Below are 23,761 nucleotides of genomic sequence, written 5' to 3'. Positions count from 1 at the left end.
ACAAGATAAATTCAACCCTAAAACCTAGCAGGGAGTAGACAAACCCAACAAAAAAATTCCCATCAACAATGACGTGATTATGAAGAAAGCAAGCATTTATGGTGTCTAAATAAAATAATCAAGTAATTCCTTAATTCAGCCTGAAAAAATAAAACTCAAACCAAAGTGCTTCTTACTATATAGGTTTCGTATACTCAAAGTTTAATGATGCTGTCCCTCTCAAATCCCGTCTTTGATGCTAAGTGTACATAAGCCTGGAGAGTTACCTCCCATCGCAGCCCATGAGGTCTTCAGGAAACCAATGTGCTGTTGCTAGAGTGAATCGTTGGTACCTGTACCTCTCATGGGAAAGAACAGGGATTTCTTAGGTCTTTTGTGCTCATCTATTATTTTCAGCAGACAGTGCTCCTGTAAGAGGGGGATCCCTGGGAGGGTAGATGGCCAGCTGCATGCTGCTAAAGTCCCCCAAATGTGTTTACACACACATGCACGTGCACACATGCATGCACACACACACACTCACACATGTGCACATGCATAATACTGATCTATTACTTAACTAGAAAATACTGGTCCTCCAAACAGATGAGGTATTAATGCGGTTGAATTTTAAATAATTACAGTGCAAGGAGCCACATTTAAAGCACAGATTTTGTATTTCACATGTAATTTGAACTATTTCCACATATGCCACCAGACTGGGAGATAACCAGATTTAAATCACAACTTTTTATAACAGACACTGTACTCTAACACTAAATATATATATATATATATATATATATATATATATATATATATATACCCAACACAGAAGTATTTTTTTAAAAAGCCTACACAAGGAAGACTGAATATTGTCTCTAGTCACCAATGTTTATATTTTAGGTTTCATATCATATATGTTGCACAAATTAAAATTCTTGTTAAAATTATAAAACATTTAAGCTTTTCACTGACTGTATTCTTCATTAGACAAAAGTCTTGTGGATTTTTCTGAAGAGTTTGACTATTCTGACTTTAAAAATCAAACATCAGAACTGAACCTGGTGGCAAACACTGAGAACTTGAGGGGTGGAGGTAGGACGATCAGGAGTTTTAAGGTCACCTGTAGTTACATTGTGAGTCTGAGACCAAACTGTGGTGTCCTTCTGTATATGTGTTGCTTCTATTGGCTAATGAATAAAGCTGTTTCGGCCAGTGGCTTAGCAGAATAGAGCTAGGTGGGAAAACTAAACTGAATGCTGGGAGAAAGAAGGCAGAGTTAATGAGAAGCCATGTAGCTGCCCACAGGAGACAGACCTGCTGGAAACTTGCAAGTAAGCCACAGCCACAAGGTGATACACGATGCAGATGGGCTAGTTTAGGATATAAGATCTAGCTAGAAATGTGCTTAAGCTATTGGCCGAACAGTATTGCAAATAATATGGTTTCTGAGTGATTATTTTGAGTCAGAGTGGTCAGGAAACATACTAGCTGCCTCTGTCAACATTTGGCATCCAACATGGGGAAAGGAACATACAGCCTCCCCTAACAGATTGGTGCGTCAATGTGTGCCAGTTAAATCCACATAAAATCTGAGAAAGCTTGGAAAGGAATTCTAGTCTCACACACAAAAAAACCAAAGTTAAGCTGTGTTTTTTCCTTTTTGGGGGGATGGGCTCTGTTTTCTGGCAGCGAGCAGGAGCATCACAGTTCCTTTAAGAGAGATCTTCCTGATTCAGCTGCAGCAAATAAAAAAAACCCACGGGGTTTCAAAACTACAGCTTCTGGTTTGTGCTGCCAGCACAAACTCTGGCTCTTTCAGGAGGCCAATCACTTAAATGGGGTCTGTGAGAAGTGTGTTACAAATTGCTTAATGGTGACACAGACCCTAGATCTGGGGCGGAATGACTCAGAGGCAGTGAACATGCCTCGGCCATGTTGGATTGGGTGGAGCAAACAGGCAGGACTGTGGAGTTGGTTCTAGCCAGGCTTGCTTAGCATTTTTTTAAAAAAGTGCTTCTGGTCAGAAAATAATTACAGATATGCAATAAAGACAGATTCATACAGATATAGACCTCAAATGGGTCACAGTATTGGATAAATGTACATAGGCTTGGGAGACAGAAGAAAAAGAATATAGACAGTTATAAAGGGAAGTAAATGATTTTAAAAAATAAAGTCTTTAAAGTGTACAGCCACAGATTAAAGGGGTAAAGGGAAATAAGCTCCGTAAAGATAGAATATACACAGAGAGTCTGGATTATGTATATTATTGTGTTTTCTTTGAAATTTTTGACTGTGAAGGAGCTAAGTACAGAGAGACATTTCACTGTATTGGCTGCTAAGCTAAACCAACTTTTAAGGGTATCCTGACTTCAAAATTTGAGTAAGGATATGTTGCTTTGGAAAACAGGTTCTACTTTTGTTTCCATGGAAAATGAGAACCTATGTTTGACCAAACAAGACTTCCTGAAACAATGGCCCAGATGGTCCAACATCCATGACAGCTTCAGGACTGCTGGCTGAGATGGACCTACCAGACAGGATACCCCATGACAGACCTGATTAACAGCACCCCCAATCAGCAGAAAGTAGTCTAGACAACAGTGCACAAATTCCCTAAATGATTGTTTATAAATGTTTGTTTATAAATGTTTGTTTACATTTAAAGGGGGATATGCTATAGATATGAATACTTTGTATTTGTATGGATCTTCCTATTGATACAAATTTAAGGTCAATTTTGTTATATGTATATTTCTGCTCTTGATTAAGGTATTGTGTTTGTACAGTCCATTAAAAATGTAATGCATAATTAAGAATATAGATTAATAGCCATTTATAATAGTCAAACTTATAGTCAAGTTAGTTAGGTTTTCTAGATGTACAGAGATATATTTCAGATGGATAGTTATTCTTTAAACCTTTCAAAGACTAACAGAATATGGCATTTAAATTGTTTTAAGAACTTAGGACTTTTCTCAACAATGAGACACATTTGTTCCTGGTAGCACCAATTTACTTCAAGAGGAAGATGGGCATCAAAGAGGTTCCTCACTGAGTATGTTAGCCATTCGGGCAAGAAGCTGCTCTTGCCTGAACTGTTCGACTGGACTTGCAGGACCCACATAAAAATGACTGCTGAAGTTGCCTAAAGAAGGTGAGACAGTCCTTGGGGGTTCCTGCTTCATGAGTCTGTCAGACATTGTATAGGCATAGACGAAAGTGACTGACAAACTGCCAATATAGGTGGAACTGTCTTTGAAATTTCCTGCTTCATGGAAAAGTCTGCCAGATACTCTGGGCCTGTAGGATGAAGATGGGTTCCCCAACATTGCAGAGGAACTTTGGGTGACTGTCCAGGCAGCAAGATGTCTCTGTCAATTCTAGAATTTTTGACGTTGCTTACAATTCACTTCCTGTTTACTTTGGTAATATTATATCCTTCTGGAGTATTTGATGGAGTTGAAGAATAGATAGTTATAGTTTTCTAAGTTATGATAAAACATAAAGTTGTTATAAATATAACTGTAATTGTTACTTGATACCTGTTTTGTTATATGTAATTTTACTATGCTAAAGTTAAAGCCTTCCTTTTTATTTAAACAGAAAAGGGGAAATGGTGTGGGAAGTTCTTCTGTATATGTGTTGCTTCTATTGGTTAACGAATAAAGAAGCTGCTTTCGGCCAATGGCTTCACAGAATATAGCCAGACTGGAAAAGATATATAGAGAGAATAGGCCGAGTCAGTGAGAGGCCATGTAGCTGCCTGCAGGAGACAGACGACTCTGCTGGAGCCCACCGGAACCTTGCTGGTAAGCCACAGTCATGTGGCGATACACAGAATAATAAAAATGGGTTAATTTCAGATATAAGAGTTAATCAGAAATATGCTTAAGCTATTGGCCAAACAGTATTGCAATTAATACAGATTTCTTTGTGATTATTTTGAGGGTCTGGGCAGCTGGGAAAGGAACGAACAGCCTTCCCCAACAAGACTGGGCTATACACGATCCTGCCTGAAAATCAAAATGAAAAACCAGAACCAAAATAAGAAACAAACATATATAAAATAAGCAAGATGGGACATCTGATTCAGAAGAACATGGACAGTATTCTAAAATATTCTGACAGGAGACTTAAACTGGATCAGAGGAAGCTATAAATTGACTTACTAGATATAAGTTTTTATCTCCCGCCCTAGTCTTATTTTTAAAAAGATAAAGAACTAGACTTTGATGCAGTATAATTATTCATGTTCTTGTATTAGGTGTATTTTATTCTAAATGTATTAAGAAAAACATTTCAATAATTTCGAATGCAAATAATTTCAAAGCATTAGTCATTCAAAAAATTAAGATATTTTTATTGTATGACAACATATATTCTTCACATTAAAATTTTTATGAAACAATCTGCAGTTTGAAAAAAAAATTTATTTACATTTGCCATGAAAAGAATTTTGAAATTTTCAAAGCCTAATTCATTTCTCCAAAACAGTTCATCTTTGCCTCCTCCAGGAACCAAAGTGATGTATCAATCAGTGATGGGAAGATTTTTGAGTCCAGTCTTATATTGATAAAACTTTTAGGATTTGTGAATATAAATTACCCAAGATAAAGACATTTTAGGGCTGGAGGTGTGGTTTTGAAGTAGGACCTTGTCTTATTCATGAAGACCCGGGTTTAGTCCCTTACCTCCAGCACTGTTTAAAAAAAGATAAATGGAGTTATGAGGGATGAGATCACAAACGGTTTCATTTTGCAATGTTTAAGAAGTATTTTAAAGCTGGTCGGTGGTGGCACATGCCTTTAATCCCAGCACTTGGGAGGCAGAGGCAGGCGGATCTCAGTGAGTTCGAGGCCAGCCTGGTCTACAAAGTGAGTTCCAGGACAGCCAGGGCTACACAGAGAAAGAAGCCCTGTAGTACTTTGGTTGCTTGGAAGACAACTGCTACAAATGGCTTGTGAGGAACATTTTGACACTCAAACCTGCTTCTGAGAGTGTCAGCAAACACAGGCTCAGAGAGTTCAGGAAGAACTCACCAAACAGGAACAGAGCTGAAAGGAGACTCCAGTGCTCCCGTCAGAACAATGGGAATGCAGGATTAGCCATTAGAGCAGGAAGCTGGATGTGGTCACAGATAAACACAGCACCATGGCCTGTAAAGCACTGGGGGAACACCCCACAGGAGACTCCCCTCCCTCTAGTGAGGCTAGAATGCTGGTCATCTGTCAGAGACTAATTTATTTTGTCCTCAGCTGTAATAGCCATCATGTTAACGAAGGCTGGGGTGACATTCTTCAAACAGTCAGGTGTTTGGGCAATTTCTCAAGTGACTAGAGGGTGGGTTTTGTTGTTGTTTTGCAGAACTTTAAAAATTAAGATGAAAGTTAGACACCTTGAGTTTTCAGTTATTTGGGAGGTGGAAATGGGAGGCTCTCTGGAACTCAGGCATTAGAGGGCCACTCTGGACAACACAGAGAGAAGCCCATCTCCCCCCAACAACTGTCTTAAATGCACCACTCAGGAATTTTAGTGCACTAACAACTATTACAGCTACCCAGTTCCAGACTACCCTGTAACTGCAACCACTAAGCAGGCTGTCACCCCCACTCCCCACTCTCAGCAGCCCGTGGAAAGCACAGACCTTTCAACATCTATGTTTCTTCTTTAATATAAATGGAACTGTGCAGTATGTGAACATTTGTGTTTAGCTTCCTCCACTTTAAAAGGTAGTTTCTAAGTCACTTTAAGAGAGTTACCACCCCAAGCACCAAACCCAGGGTGCTCAGAACTGTTGCTTGGCCCTTGGGATGCATCAATATAACCCAGTAATAGAATCTCTCTAGCATGTACAAAGACCCAGAACCACACAAAAAACTATCTTTTGACTCAGTGTTCGGAGCAAAGATATATTTTTAGACGAAGCTGGTGTTTCTCTCCATTTCTTCCCCCCCCCCCCCCCGGCTTCTCTTTCTCTCTCTGTCATTTGCAACAGGGTCTCATTTAGCCAAGCTTGCCTCAAACTCACTAAGCAGATGAGGAAGCTATAATTTAAAAAATTTTAAAGATTTGTTTATGTTTATGAGAATTTTGCTCACATAAATTTTATGCATCATGAGTGTGCCAGGTACCCTCCGAGGTCAGAGAGGATTAGAGTCCCTGGAACCAGATTTACAGATGATTGTGAGCTGCCATGTTGGTGCTGGGCATTGAACCTAGGTCCTCTGCTAGAACAAGACCTCTGGCCTGCTTAGCTATCTTTCTAGCCCCTACAGGAGGGAACTGATCTCATTCCCGCCTTCACCTCCCAGGTGCTTGGATTACATGTGCAAACACTCCAGAGTGGACGCAGTTTCTGAAGAGAGAAAGAATAACAAAGGCCACTGAAATACTTCATTGACTGCAGTATTTAGTAGTGACATATGCCCGGAATGCATTTTCTCTTGAAGATTGACATTGACATTTAAGCTATTCTGGAAGACCGAGAACATCAACTCACTTTTTAGTACCTCAATAAATTTAATGAGTGCTTAGTCACCTGTGAAATGTTTTTCAAAAACTGAAGCTAAAAGAGGAAACCTCAGTGTATTAATGATCAGATCTCATGTTAACACCTACAAAAAAGGAACTCCTTCCAGAGATTCATTTGCTCTCCATCTGTTCCTATGGGTTTTATTACATTTTTTTCTTGTTTTTAAATAATGTGTGTGTGTGTGTGTGTGTGTGTGTGTGTGCGCGTGCCCACGCATGCACGCACACGGAGGCCTAGGCTAACTGGGCATTTTCCTCTATTGGTCATTCAACCTACATTAGAGACAGGGTCTGTAAATAAGCCTGGAGCTCACCATTTTGCTAGACTGGCTGCTCAGTCAGGTCCCAGCATCAGCCTGTCTCGCCCCTGCCCCCCAGTTCTGGGATTACAGATGACATCTCTGGGTGTTAGGGATCTGAACTCTGGTTGTCACTTTGCTTTTCAGCCTCCAGAATGCTGATCACGGGTGTGTGTTGTGACACTTCCTAGAATTTTAGCTCAAACTGTTCAATAATCAATCTTCAAAATAAGCTTTTCATGTGTTTATACTGTCTGTTGAAGTCTCAACTTAAATACATAGAATTAAGTGTTTTTTTGTCTTCAACGGGTAGATTGACTAGGCTAGTCTTTATGTATTTTTTTTTTCTGGCACTAGGAATTGAACCCAGGGTCCCACCAGGCAAACAATCTACCCTGAGATATAACTCCAGTCCATATAATTAAATAATATTAGAATTTTTCACATAAGATAAAGTGTGATCATCACAAAGATCCAGTTTCTCCGTGTCACACTTGTTTCAAAACAGTCAGTGATAATTACTACAAGGATCAATCAGCAACAGATGAACAGATAAAGAACACACACACACACACACACACACACTCACACACACACAATGGTGCACTGTTCAGATTGGTCAGCCATAAAGAAATTGAGTCATTCACAGGAAAATGAAGGGAGCTGGAGAATATCATGTCAAACAAAATAAGCTGGTCAGAGAGGAGACAGTATTCCATGTTTTCTCTCATATGTGGGGAACGATGACCTGAAAGTAGAGAGGGATGACTGCTACTATCAGGGAGGGGATCCAGGAGGGGACAGTAGGGAGGGTGGATATGATTAAAGCACAAGATACTCATGTATGGAACCGTCAGTCTACGTAATTAACATGCAGAAAGAAAGTCAGAAACCATTTAGGATCCTGTCTACAAAAGGAAGACCAAAAAAAAAAGAGAACTCATCTTTTCTATCATATTGCCAGTATCAAGAACAACAATATCTGACCCGAAGCAGGGCACAAAACCATTTACTGAAGACCTGTAACATGAGAGGAACCTGGAGCCCTCTCACAACTCAGTAATGACTAAAAATGATTATCAGAGGATTTCTGCTCTTGGCCGGAGTTGGAGTAGCTTGTGCCTGAAGTTGAAAGTTGAAAACCATAACACACACACACACACACACACACACCAGCTATAACAGGCAAACGGACACAGGCTTAGTGCATGAGCAACACACGCTGTGGTGGGCACCACCGTCACTCTGGCTCCTTGGAAGGCACTGTAAAAAGCTTGTTAAAAAGCAGTAGTGCACTTAGTTCAAGAGACCAAAGTTGGAGCTTGGGCTAGGATTTGAGAGCAAAGTCCCAGAGAGGAGACTACCCCAAGAAAGTAAATAAGGTGTTAATTACTACGGTATCTCCTGGAGGTGTCTGTCAGGTCTAAATTCACATGCACATGGCCAGGCTCCACAACACCCAGCAGAGGCAGCAAATAGAAGCTAAGAGTTGACTGGAGCCAGGGTTGGGTGGGGCGAGGCACGCCTTTAATCCCAGCACTTGGAAGGCCTGGGCAGGAGGATCTCTGTGAGTACAGGACCAGTCTGGTCTACAAAGCGCAAGCACATACCAGGACAGCCAGGACTGTTACACTGAGAAACTCTGGAGAGAGAGAGAGAGAGAGAGAGAGAGAGAGAGAGAGAGAGAGAGAGAGAGAGAGAGAGAGAGAGAGAGGCCAGAAGTCTTAACAGCTCTTAGTGCTGAGGAGACAGATATAGGAATTCAGGACCACCACGGTAAAGTGGCCCCAATAAACACCCCATTGGAAACCCACAATTGCTAATTGCTAGGAGTGACATGAAAATTTAATATGTAAGCTCCAATTCAGCCTAGCATCAATCTTTGATGCAATCATACTGGTCTGTCTGCATTTCCTATGATACCCTGAAGAAAACATAACCCTCATGTGAGAAGATCACACAACCCAGAGCCCCTATGATCTTTAAAACACAATATAAGGCATCCGATAAACTCACAAGCCAAGCCAAAAATAAGACAGAGAAAATGGGAACAGAAACAACACTCAGCAATTCACTGTTTTTTTTCCAGAGTTCTGAAATAATTTTAATTAATGTGTTCAAGTATATAAAAAAGAAGATTGGGAATTCACTAGGGATTTAGATATATGGAAGAGTCAATGAGTATTTTAGAGCTTGACATATAAATAAAATTAAATTTCAAATTTAATGGACATGATGTCGGATACCCTTCAGTATTTTGTGAATGTTTTATTACCATTGGTTAATAAAGAAGCTAGTTTGGCCATCAGGCAAAATAGAGCTAGGCAGGAAATCCAAGCAAAGATACAGGGAAAAAGGAGGAATCTGGTAGATGCTAGCAGCTGCCGGATAAACAAGATGTGAAGTAACAAGCCATGAACCTCATGATAAAATATAGAATAATAGAAATGGATTAGTTTAAGTTGTAAGAGCTAGTTAATAATAAGCCTGAGCTAAAAGACCAAACAGTTTGTAATTAATATTAAGACTCTGAGTGGTTATTTTAAAAGCTGCTACAGGACCAGGCATGACAATAAAACCTCCAGTTATAGACACAGGAGAAGACAGACCAAGTAAACTAGAGGATAGGTTGTTCAAATTTATATAGGTTCAAGTACAGGGAGAAATAAAGATAGAAAACAGAAAAGATGGCGAGATAATAAGGAACATGGTGAAGAGGCTTTGGGGAATACTAAAAAGAAAGATGAGAGAATGGGTATGGAACAATGATGTGAAAAATAACTGATTAGGAACTTTCAATAAGGAAAGTCACCAATCAACAGACCCTATATGCTTATTTGTCTTTTAAAAGTAAGACCACACAGACACATCTCTATTCAAACTTTTGAAAACCAAAGACAGGAAATCTTAAAGGTGGTCAAAGAGCAGAGGGTGATGGTAATACCTGCAATTCCATCACTAGAGTTGCTGAGTCAGAAGGATGTCAAGTTAGAGGCCAGTTTAGTCTACACAGTGTGACCCTGTCTCAACCGCCCCCTCCCATGTGACCAGAACAAAAGATATCTTACTTTCAAAATAAGACTTACAGCTAACTTTGCCACAGAATTTAAAGAATGGAATGGCATTTTGAAAGTGGCATACTTAGGATTTCATGCTCAGTGGAAGTATCCTTCACATTTAAAGGCAACATTTTAAGTGCTTGATTCATACTGATAAGCACATTTTATCCCGACAAAGCTGCTACAAAAAATGAAAGCAAAATAAATATTAAATAAACAAAAGTCAAGAGAATTCACCGGTGGCAGATCTGGCATTAAATGCAACAGTATGTGTCACAAAATGAAGCTGTAGTCAAGGACAGACCCCAAGTGACAGTGGTCCTGTAAGATGATATAATGTAGCGACAACACAGCTGTCTTCTCTGTAAAAAAAATGTTCATTCTGCATAATGGTGAACTCATCTAGCTACATTTCACAGATTACAAACTCATTCTTAAATAAATTTTATTTTTATTTTTAATTATGTGTCTCTGCGTAGGTATGTGCACATAAGTACAAGTTGGAGGTTGGAGGTACCAGGCCTCCCTGGAGCTGCAGTTATGGTGGTTGAAGGCCGCCTGGTATGGTGCTGAAAACTGAACTACAGTCCTCTGCAAGAGCAGGATGCACTCCTCACCACTGACCTGTCTCTACGATCCCATATAACATCATTTAAAAAAATTTCCAGACAGAAAAGATTATCTCAGGTGGAAATAAGGAAGAGTAGGATGGAATGGAAATCATCAGAAAGTATAAAATCAAATGTCAATAAAATATAGACTTCAAAATATGTAATGCAAAATCTTGTTTTATTCAAAAGAAGAGGGCAAAAGGTAATATGAGTCAAGGGGGTAATAGGCCAAATGGAAAACAAACTGTTAGTACGGTGTATTTAAAAGCAGAGATCAGTCATCAATGAACTGAACAGTTTATACATACTTCAATTTGGAGCCACTCTTCCACAAAAGAAACAAACAAAAAACAAAACAAACTCAAAACTCTTTTCATTGAGGTATATAGAGGGATGAATTACTATATACAGACTCATAATTTGCAAACGGAAAAATGATGCAATAACAAACACACATACCAAGTGTGGGGATGCCAGTGCGGATGGCGATGGAGAGGAATGGGATCCATTTGATCTAAGGCTTGACTGGTCCTTTACTTCTAATATCCACACAGAACATAAGGAACATCACTCTTCTTCTCCCTTCCCTTTCCCATTTATCTTTTGTTGAGATGGATTCTTAGCTTCTCATAAAGTTGTAGAGAACAGCTTTATCAATCACAGTTTAAATGATTCTCACCGAGTTTTCAGTCCCACCTCTAGGGTGTGTACCACCACTACGAGTACTATGCCAACAGCACACGGAATTCCAGCCTTAGAAATTCCCTATATGTGCATTTGGTTTCCTCTTCTTTGAAAAACATCATGCCAGTAAGGTTTTTAAAGACGTTTCTCCAAACTTTGGTACTTAAGGGTTCAGGTTTCATGTGCCACAGCATCTCTTTTTCCCTTCTCACTCACTGTCTTAGGGTTTCTATTGCTTTGAAGAGACACCATGACCACAGCAACTCTTTTTTTTCCTTTTCAAATTTATTTATTTGTTTATAAAAATTTCCACTTTCTCCCCTCCTCCCCATACCCTCCCATTCCCCCCACTCCCTCTCCTCCTCCCTCTCCAGTCCTAAGAGCAGTCAGGGTTTCCTGCCCTGTGGGAAGTTCAAGTTCCTCCTCTCTCTCTCCAGGTCTAGGAAGGTGAGCATCCAGCCAGACTAGGATCCCAAAAAGCCAGTCCATGCAGACAAAACAAGACCCAGTGCCATTGCCAATGGCTTCTCAGTCAGCCCCCATGTCAGCCACATTCAGAGACTCCGGTTTGATCACATGCTCACTCAGTCCCAGTCCAACTGGCCTTGGTGAACTCTCATTCGATCAGTCCCCTTGTATCCGAGGGTGAACGCACCCCTCGCGGTCCTGATTTCCTTTTTCATGGTCTCCCTCCTTCTGCTCCTCATTTGGACCTTGGGGGCTCAGTCCAGTGCTCCAATGTGGGTCTCCATCTCTATCTCCATCTATCGTCAGATGAAGGTTCCCTCTGGTCCTGCCTTTCTTGCTCACGTTCTCCCTCTTTCTGTTTCTCATTTGGACCTAGGGAGTTAAGTCCAGTGTTCCAATATGTGTCTCTGTCTCTATCTCCATCCATCGCCAGATGAAGGTTCTATGGTGATATGCAAAATATTCATCAGTATGGTTACAGCGGTTAAAAACAATGACATCTTGAATTTTGCAGGCAAATGGATGGAAATAGAAAACGCTTTACTGAGTGAGGTAACTCAGACCCAAAAAGAGGAATATGGTATGTACTCACTCATAAGTGGATTCTAGCCATAGTTAAAGGTCTCTGAGCCTATAATTCGTGATCCTAGAAAAGCTAAATAAGAAGGTGAACCTGAAGAAAATCATATGGTTATCCTCCTGGATGTTGGAAGTAGACAAGATTGCCAGGCAAACTTGGGTGCATGGGGGGTGGGGGTGGGGGGTGGAAGTAAGGGGAGATGGTTAGAGAGAAGGGAGAGGGGTAGGATTGGGGATGGCTTGGGGGAATGGGATGGGGGGAGGGAGGAAGGATGGATATGGGAGCAGGGAAGTATATATCTCAACTAAGGGAGCCATTTTAGGGTTTGCAAGAGACTTGATTCTAGAGGGTTCCCATGCCCAAGGAGAGGTCCCCAGATTGTTCCCTGGGCAGCAGAGAAGAGGGTGCCTCAACTGGCCTTGGCCCATAACCACAGCAACTCTTATAAAGGGAAATATTTAATTGGGGCTTGCTTACAGTTTCAGAGTTCAATCCATTATCATCATGGTGGGGAGCATGTTGGCGTGCAAACATGGTGCTGGAGAAGTAGCTGAGAGTGCTGCATCTTGCAGGCAACAGGAAATGATCTCTCACACTGGGTGTAGCTAGCATAGGAGACCTCATAGCCCACTCCCACAGTGACACACTTCCTCCAACAAGGCCATTCTTCCTAACAGAGCTACTCCCTATGAGTTTATGGGGGCCAATTACATTCAAACTACCACACTGAATTAGTCCTTTTACCCACACTTATAGTCTTAGCCAGCAGGACACTGTGAAGAATGAACAAATGCTCACCACAGCCAGGGGCATTTATTTAATGAGGACAACTGCCATATTCATTTCAGCAGGCAGATTTCATTTATACAAACAATTTCGTAACAGGAAAAAAAATCAGTGAAGGTAAGTCGTCATGTGCCTTAACTTTATTGGACTGTAAAGCAAAGCAAACAAAATAAACGATAATTTCCAAATCTGTTTATAAGAAGAAATGTCAGAAAAATAAAGCCACAGTATTCTTTTTAAAAATTTGCTTACATTTCTTTTTTTAAACCATAGGACTTCAAACTGAAGATTAAAAAAAAACCTCTTAATGTAAAAAAGGACAAGAATAAAACTGAATTTTCAAAATAGACAAGTTTTTATAAGCACATAAAGATGAAAAGTGGCATGCAGTCCAAGAGGATGAAATAAACACCACAATGCCAGGCACCACCCCAGATTCCTATGATCTGACAATCAGACGACACAAGAAATACCAATTTTATGCATCTTTAAAATTCAAAGCCTTATACTCAGCCAAGCAACACTCTAACAAGGAAAATATTACATGCACTTCTGCTTATCCCAGCAGAAATCCATGAGGGAAATTAAGCCTGGTGAATTGCTGCCAAGAATTCTGTCTTTTAATGTAAATCTCTTAATACAAAATGTTTGCCTTTTTCCTATGGTTAGAAATGATGAAGGCAGGGGCTGGAGAGATGGCTCAGAGGTTAACAGCACTGACTGCTCTTCCAGAGGTCCTGAGTTCAATTCCCAGCAACCACATGGTGAATCACAGCCATCTATAATGAGATCTGGTGCCCTCTTCTGGCATGCAAGCGGTACATGGGAGGAATGTTGTATACAAATAAATAAATCTTAAAAAAAAAAAGAAATGATGACGGGAAACCTATACTTGTCAGTCAAGGGTACTCACCCCAAGGGAGTAAGAAGACACACACACAGTGGGGATTGCATTAGGTTCTTACTCCTTTTCAGCCCAGTCTTGGGGGAAAACCTGGTACCTGTTTATGTCAGAAATTCACCAAATAGGATGAACAGCAAGCCAGAGGTAGGGGAAGAATCACTTAGAACAGAAATGTGCTAGTTTCTGTAAATTAAACAGGGGTACAGGACTGGATGCATAAAGAAAAGGGCTCAACAGAGATACCTTGAGAGCTCCAAAGCAAGTGACACTGACAGTGACGACAGAAGTGGGGCTCATCAAATGTTACATTACTGTCTCGGTGAAAACACATCCCTTCTCCTCATCGAAACAAGGTCTCACTAAGCAGCCCAGGCAGGCCTGAATCTCCTAGCCTTCCCTCGGCCTCGTGAGTGCTGCAATCACAGGTATGTGGTGTCATGCTCGTCAAAAAAGTAACTACTCTTAAGGAAAACATTCTCTCCAAAGACTGCCACAACTGAGGGTGAAGTTACTTAATAAGATGTGAATAAGACTTGTGTTGCAGCTGGGCTCGGTGGCGCACGCCTTTAATCTCAGCATTCAGGAAGCAGAGGCAGGTGGACCGCTGTGATTCTGAGGCCAGCCTGGTCCACAGAGAGAGTCCCAGGACAGCCAAAGCTACACACAGAGAAACCATAGACAGGTGGTAGTGGCACACACATTTAAACCCAGCACTTGGGAGGCAGAGGCTGGCAGATCTCTGTGAATTTGAGGCCAGCCTGGTCTACAGAGTGAGTTCCAGGATAGCCAGGGCTAAACAGAGAAACGTGCTCTCAAAAAAACAAAACAACAAAAAAAGCAAAACAAAACCCAACAACAACAACCCAACCAAAAATACCCCCCAAACAAAACAAAAACAAACAAACAAAAACTAAAAACCCCACCAAAACCAAAAAAAACTTGTCAATCAGGTTATACTTATAACACCTGAGACATACTTCCTTTTCCTCTGTGAATCTTATGGGTTTGCCTATTCATGAATTTTAAATTAAGTGACTCATGAGGGTTGGGGATGGTGGCTTAGGCCTCAAATTCCAGCAATCGGGAGATGGATCTCTGAGTTTGAGGCCAGCCTGGTCTACAGACTGAGTTTCAGGACAGTTAGAGTGATGTAGAGAAACCCTGTTTCAAAACAAACTAAAAAAAAAGTGATCTGCATTTCCTGAGAGCTTGCGATGTTCCTTTTTAGTGACAAATGATGATATCAAATGACAACAGACATTCACATAGTATAAAGACCAGAAAGTGGGGCATTCAGGTGTAAGACATTTGAGAGGTCAAGCAGTGTAAACTGAAGATATTTTATTATAAATATTCATCTATGAGACAATCATCCTAGCAGAATGTAAGTAACATAAAAATTTAACTTAGTAGACCTAGGAATATTAGAAGTGTTATCACACAAACACCCCAATTGTGCTGTTCTTACTGGTTCCTGGGAAAACAACTCAAATAACAGGAGCTCTAAGGCATACAGAGCTAATAATTAGAAATCTCCAACATTTTAAAGCAGCGTGTTCTTAATAAATCTAACAAAAATAGATGTCTGAAATAGAAGAAAAGTGGCCTACCGGTAGTGGAGCATGTCTTTAATCCTGGCACACAGGATGCAGAGGCAGGTGGGTCTCTGAGCTAGAGGCTAGCCTGGGTTATACAGTGAGTTAGTTCCAGGAGAGCCAGGGCTACATAGAGAAACCCTGTCTCTAAAAACAAAAGAAAGAAAGAAAGAAAGAAAGAAAGAAAGAAAGAAAGAAAGAAAGAAAGAAAGAAAGAAAGAAAGAAAGGAGGAAGAAGAAAAGAAAGTGAACAAGTAGACAATAAATTATATGCTTTCATAAAATACTTGAGTTCATATTTAGATAAATGATTTCCTTTATTATAAAAAAGAACAAATCACTCACTGATATCCTAGTAGGAATCTTTAAAATAATCACCTTACATTTAAAATACAGCCATTTGCATAATTACTTAATTAGCAATAACCTCAAAAGAAAAAGGCAGTTTTCATGCACAAATGAGCCGGCACCTTCAAGACAGATAATTATGCTGGAATTCACTCCAGTAGTTTAATGGTTTCTGTAGCAGCCTGGGATAACCGATGGATTTCATGAGAGCTAACTTAGTTCATTCAGTTTCAGGATCTGGCATAGTCACCAAAATCTGATCTATTTTAGTTTTGTTCCCCATCACATCCCTTTCCTTACTATCCCTGCCTTTCAATGTATTAGACATATGCGCCACAAAATGTGTGATTCGGGATATGCAGTGGCATAAATTACACACAATGTAACCGATAAAGAAGGGTCTACCCCCAAAACTATTGTCATAAGGGGAACTTAAATCAGGCATTTATTTTGTTTGATCTACTTCTATTTTCTCCAAAAACGAAGTCATTTCACTTAACATGTTGTGCACTGGAAGAAGGCATGGAATGTCCTGGAGCTAGAATTCCTCCATGCTCTGGTAAGCTGTCTGACATGGATGCTGGGAACCAAACTCGCAGCCTTCTATGAGCAGTGTCTGCTCTTAACTGCTGAGTCATCTCTCCAGACCTTCACTTAATAGTTTGGCAAGCAGCATTTTTATTGTTTACTTCTGATGTGACCAAATGAAAGTTTTATGATTCTCAAAGGACAACTTGCTATTCACTAACAAAGGATCTGCAAGGAATCATTAGGAGCTATCTTTCAGGGGCTTATAAATTGGGTGTTGGTGGCAGCATCTTATTGAAGGCCTGGACTGTGAGTTTCCTGAGGATTTTTTTCTAGATGGTTTAGTTAGGCTCAACAGTTTGCAGAGAGCCTTACCTTTTCTTCTTATTCTACCTGACTTTTGCCCATATCAGTGTCTATCAAATCCTCCAGAAGACACAAGATGACGAGATGAAAAGTCCATCTACTTCCAATATTCACAATAAATTAATCACTCATGAGGAGGGCTGAATCACTTTTCTGGATTACTGTGTTGGAAACACAGTCTTCTCAAGTTATACTCTGCAACTCATATTTTCTACCAGGACATATATTTACAAATAACTTCAAGAACTAACTTCTACATTTCCAAATACAATCCAAATATATCCAGTGTAAAAATAAGTGGACATATTCTTATTAAAAGTCTGTGCCTAAGGGCATCACATTTTGTGAAACAGCAATATTTTACTAATAATTCACAGTTCCTATCATTACTAGAAATGACTGAAAGCTAGGAGTATAAAATTTTTATTGACTCAATGAGAATTATATAGCCATTTGGCCAGTCAGAGTATCAAAAAATATCCCCAGTAACTAATGTGAACAAAAAGTGAACAGGATAATATAATTTTTGAAAATATTTTAATATTTGCCATTTTGTTGCCTATACTATTAATATATACATTGATTTAGTAATAAATATACTACCATTACACAGAATTCAGTGTTTTCAGTACTCACCACTGGTTGAAATTAATGCTGCTATTACCTTAAGAAAGAAATAGGTATTGTGTCCAAATTCCAAACTAATGCTCATGAGTTATCACTAACAAAACTGTAAAGTAAACATGGTGGCAGTATCTTTTTAAGCATGACTCTTGTAAACATAGCAAAGATCATTTTTCTCAGTCCTGACATTCCATGTAATGGCTTTAAAGAAAAAAAATACAAATCTTGTAATTTCTTTTTTTGCATAGGGAATTAATTAGTTTGTATTAATTGTAAAATGCAGCAGTCTTTCAATGAAATGTCTTCATGGCATAGCACTTGTCATCTGTATCAATTCAGAACTTTTGAGCAATAAAAGTGCTCTGCATAAGTTTATAAAATGCTTTGTGGATTTAAAATTTAACAGAAACATTTCAAAACAAGTATAGGTATGGTTCTAAAATATTATGTACATAATATCTGACTACAGGAGAAAATACCTCACTGTAGTGCAACACAGTGTACAGATATGAAGCACAGTGTTGAGTATAATTTCCCTTTACTTCTCCTCACATTGGTGCATAAGTGGCTAATGAGTCATTAACAACATGTCCCTTTCCACTTGCTGCATAGAAAGCAGAAGAGGGATGTGAAGACAAATTAAAGTAAATAATGAAAAGAATGGCAAAGTACAGTACATATGCTTTAAACAGTGCACCTTATAAGACAGACTGCAATACTCATACTATTTTATAAAGTGCTATATTACAAAAAACCAAGAGACATGTACCTTAATTCTGGCAATAGCCATGAAAACAAACTGCCAGGAAAGAGCAGTGCAAAATTAAAAACAAACATAGCTTAGCATGCAGCTCAGATGGTCCCAAGTGCAGAACATAGGACCTTAGATTCTTAAATATTTTTTCACTTTTTAGAAAAAGATTAATAATAGCAGGTTATCAGCATATATGACCATAAAATAAAAACAATAAGTTAAAATTCTCTTTTAAGAAACAAGCCACACATAAAATTCATTATAGCATCTTTTTCAAAAACAGACCCTTTTCTCTGTTTTCGAGAAAAATCACTACCCAAAGGGTGCAAGTCTCTTAAAAACTTTGTCCACCAGGCATAGCAGAAGTCAAGTCTTCTTGACAGATGTGTGAAAATCTGTGACTTATCTAACCAGTCACTAAAATTACGGAAACCCTTGCTGTTTCAAGAAGTATCTTGAGCTGGCATCATGCTAGTCAGCTAAAAAGTATCACGTGTCCTCTATTCACAGTAATGCTGTCTGTCCAGTGCTTTTGGATAAGGACAACCAAACAGGGTTCCCCGAAAAAAAAAAATTCATCAAGAGGCAGATTCCAATGCGACAATGGGAGACATCTTTTTAAAGCACAGAACATACCTCAGGCACATGCTGAGGGAACTAAGGTGCAAGGGTCATTCAAGACAGCCTTCCACTCCCACGGCACTCAGTCCGAGAACTGGAAGAGGGTGTCTGGGTTACTGCTGTCTGTGGGGTTGCCGGGCTGCAGCGTCTTGGTGGGTGTTGTTTTGCCATGGGAATGGGAGGACGATGAGCGGGAGCTCTCGCTGGAGCTGCTGCGCGTCTCTGTGCTGGTGCTGGTCCTCTTCATCTTCCTCCTCTTAGCCAAAGGGGCCTTGTCCACATTCTGAAGGCAAAACCCTTCCCTCTTGTACTTGTTAAAGGCCTGGGGAGAAAAGGGGTCATGAGGCTAACAGCACTGAAGACTGCTAGTAGTTCTGACTGTAAGCACCAGATAGCTTTTCTGGCAACCACAAGCAGCTCTTGGAACAGGAACAGAGCTGGGAAAACTTTTCATCCAGTCCTTAAGACCAGGACAAATTTCTCCAGAGCTGGGTGTGGAGCAGGGGCTCATCCGTGACAGACCAGTAACACGGCACCAGGTAACTGTGTAACCTGTACCAGCTCAGCTGTCCCAGAGTCATGATTACTTCTCACTGTTCCTTGTTTTCTGTTATTTATTTTATTTTATATGACCAGGTGTTTTGCCTGCATGTATGTCTGCACCTGTGGAAACCAGAAGAGGGCACTGGGTCCCCTGGAACTGGAATTACATGACACTATGAGCGGTCATATGAGTGCTGGAAATTTAACCCAGGTCTACTGCAAGAGCAGGCAGTGCTATTAATTACTATTAATTACTGAGTCATCTCTGCAGCCTGTTTACGTTAATTAGCGCTAGGCTATTGAGTAGCCCAGGCTGTATGAACAGATTTGTATGAAGCTGAGGATGACTTGCGGCTGATTCTCCTGCCTCTTCCTCTCAGGTACTGTGATTACAGGTGTGTGTCACCACACTCTACCCTGAATTTCCTTAACGTTTCCTAAAGAGAAGTGCTAGAGTGACACCTGATGACCTCACACCTTACACCACTGAGAAGAACGGGATTCCTGCAGCCAGTCTCTCCACGCATTTATCACCTTTCAAATCCTATTCTGCAGTGACTCTTTCTCCCCAGGATAAGCCCTCCAGATTCTTTTATGCCTCTTTCAACTCATCTTGCACTAATATCTGAACTCATGTGCATCTGTTTGGAACAAAGTTAGTAATGTACAGTCTCAGTCTTTCAAGATTACAATCTATATTCAGCACAACTCATCTACTTCATGTCCTTCCTAAATTAAGAGTACATAATTACGTTAAATGTATTAGTGGATATTGAAGAACACATGATTAGGAGCCCTCTCTAAACTTTCCACAAGCACAGAACAGGGTCTTACATGAAAGGTTGCTTTCACACAGGTGTGCACAGCAGCTCCTGACGATCCCAGAATGTCTGGAGTCATCAGAGGATTGGAGGACAGCTGACTGCCATCCTGAAGCCATTCATTGAACCTCAAGCCAGACATTTTTAGCCTTTTATTTGGATCAACTGTAAGAAGTCCTGCAGAAATAAGGCATTTTAATTTTATAATTTCCCACTTTAAACATAGTTTAACAATCAGTATCATATAAAAGGTCAATTATGTTCTTGTGACATGATGGTTTCAATAAGCCTTTACCTCCTACAAATGTATACACCTACGCCTGCTAGAGGACACTGAATTTTAAGAAAAGGTCACAAGAGCCTATGTCTGTGAGGCTTTATATAAGCTACCTGGCTTTCCATCCAGGAGAAAACCACCCCTCAAAAGCCTCTGCTGTAACTTAGTAAGCCTCATATAAACCAAACACTCCCTAGCCATTTTCTAGGATACAGGATGTGGTATGGCACTGGAGACTTAGGGACAGACACTCGGAGAGAGCAAGAGACACAGAGACAAAGACAGCTACTCTAATCTGAGGAGACTAGTGTAGTAGCAATGCAAAAGACATGAGCTAAACACAGGGCATGTGTTTAGCCTACAGGTTTCTAGGAAATAAGCCCCACATGATGAGGAGGATGAGCTAGACTGAGAGGGGCTGCAAGGATTAAGAAGGTCATGTGTGAAGCTTGACCTAGTGGAGGAATTCAAGAATTCAACAATGGCAGAGATAGGGTGATGAGGAACCAGAGGCAGGCCAACCAGGACCTGAAAGGTTAGTTTTGAAGGCCAGGCTAAGGAGCTGGATGCAAAGCTAACAGAGAGTCTTCAAATGATCCCTCCACCCTGCCCCAAGGAAAGGTATGATGACCGTGTCTTTCTGTTGGTACAGGAGTGGTGGGAAAGTTATGTGGGGTGGGTTGACAGGATGCTGTAAGGCCACTGGCAGAGAAATGATGGCAGTAGCCTGTGGGCAGAAAGGTGGGAACCAGGCAACTTATAGAGTTGCAGCACTAAGTGGCTGGAGGCAGGCAGTCAGGGTGACATCAAGGTTTCTGTTTCTGTTGTCTGGCTTAGGGCAGTGCCATCATTCAAAAGAAAACAGATAGAAGTAGAGTGTGTCTGTTGGTGGTGGGGAGAAGCACAGAAGAAAAAAGACAAGGTTTGATTCTGTTAGGTTGGGAAGCCAGCGGGAGCCATGTGTAGCTCATACTGGAAACAGGGATGACCTTATAAAGGGAAAGTTCCAGAAAAGAGAAAACAAGCCACTTGGCAAGATTTTGAGAACACTCATGGGTTTCTGGAATAATTAACATAGACTTGTGTACTGGGCATGATTCTATGTAGTCACTACATGGGATACAGACACCAGATTTCTTGAGTGTCTTACCTTGAATCAAATCTTTGGCCTCTTGGGACACATTCTTCCATGCTTCTCCTTCAAAGGAGAAGTCTCCCTTTTTAATTTTCTTCATGATTTCTACCGCACTGGTACAGGTTAAACTTCTGTCATGAGACTGGAATGGTACCTGTCCTGACAGCATTGTATACTGCCATGGAAAAAGAAGGTAAAAAATCAGGATGACTGCAAAAAGCACTGTCAAGCCATGCCAATAAACTAATACTATGAGCTAGCTCCATGAACATAATTTATCGGATACTCCAACAAGCATTACTGGACCTGAAAGACTGTCTTTTATCGCCAGAGTAACCCAAACATTTTAAAGACCTGTAAAATGAACTGGCATGGCTTTTCTGACATCAAAATTGAAAAATATCTTTATAACTACAACAGCTCCCATAAGTGCGGGATGATATATCATGATTTTTATTTAACATCTAGTTTTCAAATTCCATCAAGAACAATTTTCTGTCTTAAATTGCAAGCAGTATAGCAAAAACCAAAGATAAAACTGTATACATATGTGATTATACACACATATATGTAAGTCTTTTTCAACATATATCTTACATGTATATGCATACATGGACAGAGAGCATGCACACGGGATCATATAAAGCAAATGCAGCAAAATCTTAGACATTATAGTATTCTCTTATATTCTTTAATTAAAAAATAAGAGTAAAGATTTGGGAGCAAAAAAAACATGAAACAAGAATAAAACATTTGGATAAAATGTTTTAAATGGAATCATGTGGTACTTCATAGGCATGCTATACACTGTGGCCATTGTTTTATGAATACTGTCTTATGGATGAAAAGTTTTATCTCCCGTAAATTTAGACGCTGAATGCCCAACACGACTTTTTTTGAGAAAAAACTTTTCTGGAGGCAATGAGTATGAAAGAAATTAAGCATGAAGGTCCTGATCCAATTAGTACCCTTAGGAGAATGGACACCAGAGAGTTCTGCCTACGTAAGCATGTGCCATGGAAAGGTTAAGGAGGAGAGAGTCAGCGGGGAGTCAGTTATAACCCAGAGGGAGGGTCCGCATCAGACAACAATCAAAACACTGTGGTCTTGGACTCTCCAGCTTCAAAATGATAAAAAAGTAAATCTCTGTTGTTTCATTCAGCTTGCAGTATTATGAGACAGCAGTACAAGCAGACTCACACTGTGCAAGTTATACTATGTGCATTTCAGACAATGACTGCGCATTCTTGGTATACACTAGATTATAATAAAACCACATAGGATGCTTTTCTTGGAATAATTTATTTGATTCAATAAAGGTAATATAATTTATTTCATTTTAAAACATTCATATTTATTAAGTGCAAGATGAAAGAGGGACCTCTAATTCCAAGGTAAACCAGAACTCCAAATAAATTTCATGCTTGCTATGCTTACTGCAGGATAAGTTAGGATAAGCTAGATGTCTGAGACACATTCATTTATATGAGAACATTAGAAAACTTTTTTGAATCGTTTAATGCAGCTAGTGATTTTGTTCATTTTCTTCTGTAGCTGTTTTTTTCTTATATCTACAAAAGGCAAGACTTCAACAAACCACAATCTGACACTGTTTGTCACTCCTAAAAAAATTAGCAGTCATTCTTTGTAGTATTCCATATCCAATGACATCCATAATTTCTTCACTGTATTATATACTTGAGGATATACTGTAACTATAGCTATATCAATTATATTTAGAATGCAAATTTAACAGACAATTTAAATTAGTTTTTTCTGGAATCAGGATTTGAGTAAAACACAAATACTCTTCCTTAAGGGTCTCTACTGCATGGGTTTACACTTTACCTTGTTTTGTTGAGACAGCATTTCAAACTGTAGCCTAGGCTGGCCTGGAATCTGAAACTCCTGCTACTTCAGCCTCCTGAGTACTGGGATTATGGACATGAGCCACCAAGCCTGGTCTCATGACATTTTTTTTTCCTTGTAAATTATTTACTGAAAAACTTGTTACTCTGTAGAACAGCAGTGCCCACAGTCTAGATACTATGACTATGCTCTATGACACCATTAACCTGATTTTTATTCTGTTTTTTAAAAAAATTTCACCATTCGATCTAACAGGCAGGGACTTTCCAACCTTGTCGCTCCAGATGGGAAATATATATGAAATAATTAGGAGCTTGACTATGTTTGTTTGACGGTCTGAGGCTCTGGAAATCTTAAAAGAGCTGGATGG

The 23,761-nt window shown here is 39.9% G+C and overlaps 1 protein-coding gene across 3 annotated transcripts in view; it reads right to left on the bottom strand.

The window, feature by feature from the left end:
* Positions 1–17,267: 17,267 nt before the first annotated feature.
* Rps6ka5 (ribosomal protein S6 kinase A5) overlaps positions 17,268–23,761 on the bottom strand; it is a 169,837-nt gene continuing 163,343 nt past the window's right edge. For all 3 annotated transcript variants that reach the window (XM_085697840.2, XM_085697841.2, XM_085697842.1), the window contains 3 exons: positions 21,538–21,697; positions 20,124–20,287; positions 17,268–19,068 (listed from right to left, as the gene is read on the bottom strand). In XM_085697840.2, coding sequence (XP_085553966.1) covers positions 18,829–19,068; positions 20,124–20,287; positions 21,538–21,697 — 564 coding nt within the window. In that variant the 3' untranslated portion in view covers positions 17,268–18,828. The remainder of the gene's footprint in view (positions 19,069–20,123; positions 20,288–21,537; positions 21,698–23,761) is intronic.

Source organism: Myodes glareolus, chromosome 11 (genome assembly GCF_982192425.1).
Source record: "Myodes glareolus chromosome 11, mMyoGla1.1, whole genome shotgun sequence".
In the NCBI taxonomy this organism is placed as follows: Eukaryota; Metazoa; Chordata; class Mammalia; order Rodentia; family Cricetidae; genus Myodes; species Myodes glareolus.
Note: the sequence above shows the minus strand (reverse complement) of the source record. Positions and strands in the feature narration are given on the sequence as shown.